The 7,586-nt window shown below is 30.8% G+C and overlaps 1 protein-coding gene across 2 annotated transcripts; it reads right to left on the bottom strand.

Moving 5' to 3' along the window:
- Positions 1-623: 623 nt before the first annotated feature.
- LOC105975921 (adenine phosphoribosyltransferase 5) lies at positions 624-3,023 on the bottom strand. Of its 2 annotated transcripts, none has more exons than XM_013001170.2 (7): positions 2,601-3,023; positions 2,308-2,418; positions 1,886-1,978; positions 1,553-1,702; positions 1,408-1,466; positions 1,002-1,074; positions 624-879 (listed from the first exon to the last, which is right to left on the bottom strand). In XM_013001170.2, the coding sequence occupies exons 1-6, from the start codon at positions 2,689-2,691 to the stop codon at positions 1,018-1,020; spliced, it is 561 nt and encodes a 186-aa protein (XP_012856624.2). In that variant the 5' UTR covers positions 2,692-3,023; the 3' UTR covers positions 624-879; positions 1,002-1,017. The 2 variants fall into 2 exon arrangements, with proteins under 2 accessions (XP_012856624.2, XP_088679168.1); XM_088823042.1 differs by having other exon boundaries at positions 706-909; positions 2,601-2,921.
- Between the last annotated feature and the right edge of the window lie 4,563 nt (positions 3,024-7,586).

Below are 7,586 nucleotides of genomic sequence, written 5' to 3' on the forward strand. Positions count from 1 at the left end.
TGCCCTACCAAACCCACCCCTACATGGTCATCCTTACGGTGTCAAATTTAGTGGAATCTTCTAGATTATATGAAATATTCTCCAGTTTGTACCCGTTTTACCCCATTCGAGCTCCACATTTTAAAACAAGATAATCATAACTTTTGTTTATAAATATCAGATTGTGGTGCATCATAAACTGCATTATTGCACGAAACGTGTACAGATTACAGAACATTCCACGAAATCTAGAATATTTTATTGTATTTGATACCATAAAAGTATACATATAGAAAATTCATAATTGAGGGGTAATTGTAATTTATAGGAGTTTTTTTGTAATTTGACATAACATTAGAAGGTCACCGTAATTTATCCAATTAATTTCCAATTTCCATTAATGTAAAGACACGTTATTTTTTTTAGTTTTTCATTTTTTATTTTGGGCCCGTTTGACAAAGTTTATTTTAACCAATTACCCTCTTACCTTCAAAACAAGAATTTTAAGTCCTCTGTTTATTATATTAACCTGTCCTTTTTCATTGGGTTAACTCAAGTAATTTGTAAACTGAATTATTATAATTGGTTGCTTCTGTATAAACATTTTATCAAATATTTGACAAAATTAAAAATACTCACATAAATCCCATAAAATTCATTGAATTATTAACCAACCTTAAAACAGTGTAATGGTGACATACAAATTGAATACAAGAAGGTTAAAAAATTCATATAAAAAGAACATAAAAAGGGACCCAATAAATTATTTTCACATCAAGTAGTTTCGCCGGAGTAGCTGCAAACAGCACCGGTCGGAGATGGTCAACGGTGAAAGCGTTGACCCCGTTGAAACAATCATCGAATGTTCCGTGTAACAACTCTTCCCCCTTCAGCTGTGACCTAATTGCGACGAGATTATAAATTAATAATCTCGAAAAAATAGAAGCTTCAATTCTTGAAATCAAATGTGGATAATTAATAAATACAAATTAAAACAAGTGCAGGGGGGATAACTCGAGTACCGGAAATTTGAAATTTCTATTGACGAGGCTCCACCAAGACGTACAACGGCTTTCCATCCAACATTCGTCGTTCCTGGACCAAATTTCCGAAATTAATTTCACTTTACAGGTAAACCTCTATAAATTAATACACTCGGTCTAGCAAATTTCTATTAATTTAGCGAAATATTAAACTCTCGAACTCATAGTTTACTAGGTTTTTACCCAATCGGGTCCTTACTATACTATTATTAAACAAGATTATTAATTTATCGAATATTTATTTATCTAGGTTCTACTATATGCGTAATTACACAGATCGGCAGATAGTATATAAAATCTCAAAATGTTCGAAAATTTAGTCGAATAAAAATAACGATATGCAGAACTTTTTCAAGATGCGAAAGTGAGTTAAAGTAAAAATTACCTTAATCCCTGGCACACCAATAACGCATGCACATTCGACAACCTCGGCGCCACCTCGTTCTACGTAATTTTTAAAAAAAAAATTATGATTACTATTAGTGTGATTTTGAAGTAACATATAATTGCAATAAAATTTGGAAGCTCACCCAAAAGGCGAATGGCGGCAGAGAGGGTCCCACCGGTAGCAACCAAATCGTCGATAACTAAAGCGCGCTCTCCCTTTTCAACAGCACACTTATGCATTTCCAAACAATCGTTACCGTATTCGAGTTCGTAAGCTTCAGAAATAACTTCACCTGGGGCAATAATACAAAAAATCATTTATAATTTCAAAGTATTACATTCGATTTAATCGTCTCTAGAGTAAAGTATTCGCCCCACGAAATAATTATTTTATCACACGAATCGTCCACATCATGTAGAATTAGCAAGAATCTTGATTTTTGTTTTTCAAAAAATCAAGATTGAAATTTTATTACCTGGAAGTTTGCCCGGTTTACGCAACGGAACGAATTTGGCACCGATTGCCAATGCAATTGGAGGAGCAAATATAAACCCTCTTGCTTCAACTCCTATATATGTAACAAAATTAAACCATCACAATTTCAGACAGGTAACTAACTAATTATAATCCTTAAATAAAATCAATATAATTGAAGTGTAATATTGCACTGCACTTTCAAACATCTACAGTTGATCGAATTTCGTACAAAGTTCCTAAATCTTTTCCGGTTAATTATAAAGATTAATCAAATTTAAAAAGAAAAATGCATGCATTTATTAGCATAACTCAACAACCCAACATAAATTCATCATCCCCATTTTCATAATTCAATAAAAAAAATTAAATAAAAAAAAATAAGCAGAAAAAACCTTGAAAAGGTGAGAAAAAACACATTACCAGCAACAATAGAGATACCCATGTCTCTGTATCTATCAACAAATATATCAACAGTGTGCTTGAAGGCCTTGTGATTGGAGACAAGGGTTGTTATATCTTGAAACATAATTCCTGTAAAGAAAAAAATGAAAAAATAATTAATTAATTTCAATAAAAAAAACAGAACTTTTTTCCATGGAATTTTCTTCCCACTACAATTATATTTATAAAAAATAAAAAAATAAAAAAGAAAAAAAAGATTGAATTTTGAAGTGGCCCAATTAGGGATATTCATTGAGGTGGAAAAGAAAGACCTGGTTTAGGGAAATTGGGAACAACACTAATTGCATCAGAAATGGCCTTCAATCTTGGGTCACCCCTTAAACCATTTTCTGCTGCAAACATCTTTGGGGGTAAAATTTCTTGTGCCTGTTTCTCTCTCTCTCCTCTCCTCTCTCTCTAGACAATGAAAAACAGAGTTGTGGGAGGAAGTGAGAGAAAGTGAGAAACTAAGTAAGTATTAAAGACTGTATCTTTGAGTTGGTGGACAAAAGCTCCACTGAGGAAGATCCAATTGCTCAGTGGTGCTATTATTTATATACACCAACCTTTTTTTATTTTTTTATTTTTTGTTTATATGAATAATTTTCTGGTGGATATATATAGAAATTGAATTGTTTGTATTTCAGCAGGAGAGAGAGAGAAAGGCTGGCTGGTATCCAATGCTTTTGATGGGTACTTGAATGCTGTGTGTCCTTTTTTTTTTTCTTTTTCAACTAACAATTTTAATTTTTAGACAGTGAGGTCTTGTCCACTCACTAATATCACAATACCCTTATTATATATATATATATATATATATATATATATATATATATATATATATATATATATATATATATATATATATATATATATATATATATATATATATATATATATATATATAATTTCTCTTTTTTTTTTGCTAATTATTTTTAACAATTTACCATCTTGAAATCGAGGAGTTTAACGGCAATGAATTTCTTCAAGCCGAAATCCTTTGTTTTGTGTTTCTTCTCGAGGAATTCCCGTAACTCTCTAGTGATCTTTATGTTACAATACAATGTATCAGTTTTTAGGGCATGTTTGGATGATAAAATGTGCTCGACTATATATAATCCAAATTTATCACGTGTTTGATTTTCTTAACCATGTCTTCGAATAGATAAGATTGTCCGATATGTAATCATCAAGTCAACTAATTATTTGTCCGCACAAATCGGTTGGGACTAGGGCTGGCAATTTTGTCATGTGAGTCTGCTTGTGGTCGACTCAAAGCTCGCGTACCATCAGATTTTGTTAGTATAAGCTCAAGTTCGGCTCGTGTATTTTTTTTGAATTTTGAATTTATATTGGGCTTCATTATTATAGGCTCAAAGCTTATATTCATTTCTTTTTAAGAAACTCGTCTGACCCCCTACAGTTTACAAATTTCTTGTATTCACCTCCCTACAAAGGATGTTAATGTAAGAAATCTGAAAATTGAAGGTGAGAAAGTAGTTATGAAAAATAATGTGGGGTTTTTCATAATTAGAGGATGAAAATTTAGCGATATTAATTACAAGGCACGTGGCTGATTTAGGAGCTGAGCAATAAGATACGCAACCGCAGAGAATTACGGCTCCTGAATCCTGATTGGCAGAAAATCACGTGGCAGGGTCAGGAGATTCGGGATGGTCCCCCTTTATCTACCTAGACTTGGTGACGTGGCAGGAGTCTTATCAGGTGACCTCAACCCCATCCCAGATCTATCCACGTGGCACTTCCTCTAAATGTGTGGTCACGATTTCCTGTCAGGTCTAGAATGGGGCCTTCTGATTGCGTGAAAGGAAATGCCTATCACTTTTGGAATTTTTGGATCTCGTGTACATGCATCACACACTGTAATTTCTTTTTTTTTTTTAATATAATATTTTTATATATTTTTTAATTATATATTTCCTCCCGCCAAATTCATATTTTGAAAATTTTTACTAGATGAAATTCTAGCTATTTCTGTGCAACATTCGATGAAAATTACACTGTGTGTGTTTCTACCGTTAATTTACACACATCATGTGGATGTCTATTTGTGTCTATATGACTAATAAAGGTCCGATGTATTTCACGCGATGTAGCATAGTGTAAAACGTGATTGCATGATACAATTTTGTATTCCCAAATTCGTAGCAATAATTTTTGTTCAACTTATTTCAGTGAGCAATGTTCATGGTAAATTTTCGAGTCTTTAATATTGATGGGTTTTAAATCCATCTTACTTGAATTTAATTTGAAATTTTGTTGCACTATTTTTACATATTATGTCGGTTTATTCCGATTTAATACGGAAGTGGAGATGAAAAATGTAAAAGAATGTCAGATGTTACTTTGGTTTAACTTGTAAGTTGTAATTATTTCAGTGTTTTGCACGGGCTAGCATTTCAAAAGAGAATAAAATAATTATTTAATTATATAAAAATAAATTTTGTAACTCTTGAAATATTTATTTTTTGAAAAATTTTATTTTTTAAATTTAAACTATATTACTAGCATTAACATTGATACAACTATGATGATGAATTTTTTTTTACGAAGATGCCATTAAGATTGTTTAGAGCTAACCTAGAGTTTCTTTCTTTTATATATAAATGTTTAAAGTTTCAATTAACGAAAGGTACTTTGAAATGAAATTGTTGCTTGAAACTTTCGCGTTGAAAAATGATTATTTGATGAGTTTAAATCCATTTTTTAGTGAAGTTAAATTTTAAGGGAGGTTTCTGTTATATTTCTAAATATAATGGATCTATGCATAATTATACCTAATTTAGGGGAAGACCATGTAATTTAGGTAATTTCCGATTAAGGACCATAACAAAATCTAAAGAAGTCAACGGTTAGATGAGTTAACTATTACCTAATATAAAATCTCAAGGGGGCCATACGTAATTTATTTAAATAAAAAGTGCCTAAATTTAATTAAATTAATAATAGAAAATGTAAGTGTAATTTGCCTTTTTATATCTTTACATCGATCAATTTTTTTTTTAAATTACTATTTAACCAAAATTATTAATTTATCGAGATTTCACTCCACTTATTAACAAAAAAAATCGCCAAAATCAAGTTCTAAATAAAAAGGACTCATTGATTGGATAATTGGAAAGTGTAGTGTGGAGCCGCATCGTAGAGTACAATCTTTTAAATTAATTTTGATTTTTCGCCTCATGTCAAGGGACCCACAAAGAGAAGGTACAACACTGTTTAAGCGCACGCGTGGTGTACTGTCAAGCATGATCACCTGATTATTAACTCAACAGTGGGACCCACCCACTCCCCTCTTCTTATTTTATCCTACTTTTTTTTTTTTTATGTAAATCCAATTATCCACTCTAAACTATTCTACTTGCCTCCTCTAATGATTAATCTCATTAATAAATAATTTCATATAAATTGTGACATCACCAAATAACATTAAATGATAGCAAAAAATAGTAATGTATATAAAATATGATGATATAAAAGAAATGTGAATACGTAGGACAGGTAATCGTGTCATGTGGCCCGAATTTGGGTTGACTCAAACTCATATATCATCGGGGCTCATTTCTATAGGCTCAATTTTATATCGCGTTGATAACGAGCAGGTCCACTAATCCGATTACACAATTCAAAAGAGCTCACGCAAATAAAAAACAAAATCACGAAATAATGGTTTACAGGCATACCAGACGACCTAAAAATTACTCGAAAAATAAATTATTTTGAGGGTTTGTTGTAAGATTAATAATTTTCGATATACTCGAAACGCAACAAGAATAATATTTACATAATATTCTAAAAGATTGGGATTAGACTAAACAAGGAAAATATATCAATGGTGCTTTGGCTAAGATTTTTGTCCTAACATCCTTTTGTAACTTGATGTAAGCACCATAGAATGAGTTTGATGAAAGATTTTATTGAAGATTTGGGATCTTAGCCTTTTCCTTTGAGTCAATTCTTATATGGATCATGATGTATAATTTTTTTTTTTTTCAACTTTATCTTTTGCCCACAATGATTGGTTAGTGAGTTTTTAACTTGAGTTATGTCAAGGCTAATCATAGGATCCACATCACATAGTATACATCATTTAATAAATATATATTGAAATAAATTTAAATAAGTAGGTACCTACTTCATGTTCAAAATTAGGGATGAAAATCAGATAACTCGTATTTAAATCTACATTTTTTGAAAAAAAATCTGGAATTTAGCCCATATACGAGAAAACTGAGGCCAAACTTATAAATTATAAATATTATCGTGGCGTTTGATTATCGTGAGATGTTAAATATCATTTTTTTTTACTAATACTATTTTGACTTCGAACGTAATTTTGACATTTTTCTAAATAGATATTTTGCAAACTTTGAAACGTGAAAAATGTAGTTCTTTGAGTTAGCTTTCTAATACAGTTTAAATCGGTTAGATTGAATGTTAGGTGACAAAGTTATGCATGAATGATTTACATTTTGGTTTTAGATTTTTCAAAATATCAAAGTCGTTCGCACTGACTATTAATTCATGTATATCTTTTTCACCCAAAACACAATCTTGGTGATTCAATTCGATTAGAAAGCTAGCTCAAAAAGCAACAAATTCACACTCGAAAATAATCAGAATCACGTTTGAAGTCGAAACATTATTTCTAAAACTGAAACGACGGCATTTATAATACCTCAAGGATTTGCAGTTTTTTTTTAAATAGCTAGAATTTTTAATAATTGAATTGAAATTTGAAATGATATTCTTGAAAGAAAAAAAAAAAAACTAGACAAGAAATCCAAGGAAATCAATTTCAAGACGATTTGTTGAATAATGATTTGATATGAATTTTGGTATAAAGCACATGGTATTCGTGCTAAGTGAATTGAAAAGTAGCATCCATCCCATGTGACAAACTTGAAGAACAAACAAATCGAAATAAATCGAAATATGACATGTCCAATTCAATTCTTTAATAATAGAAGAACATAAGTAATTTTTTTTTAAAATTCAATTATTTACCACTCACAAAAATATTTAATACATTGGGTAAATAGCGACCACCCATATACTTAAATCAAATTACGAAAAACCCATGATGTTTGGATAAAAACAACCAACCCCTCAACTACGAATCTCTTTACACGTCCACCCTTATGACGTTAAATTCAACAGAATCTTCTAGATTATGTGGAATGTTCTCTAATCTGTATTCGTTTTATGCAAAAATACAGTTTCAAATGCGCCACAAT

This window comes from Erythranthe guttata, chromosome 9, assembly GCF_056151865.1.
Source record: "Erythranthe guttata isolate IM_541 chromosome 9, IM_541, whole genome shotgun sequence".
NCBI lineage: Eukaryota > Viridiplantae > Streptophyta > Magnoliopsida > Lamiales > Phrymaceae > Erythranthe > Erythranthe guttata.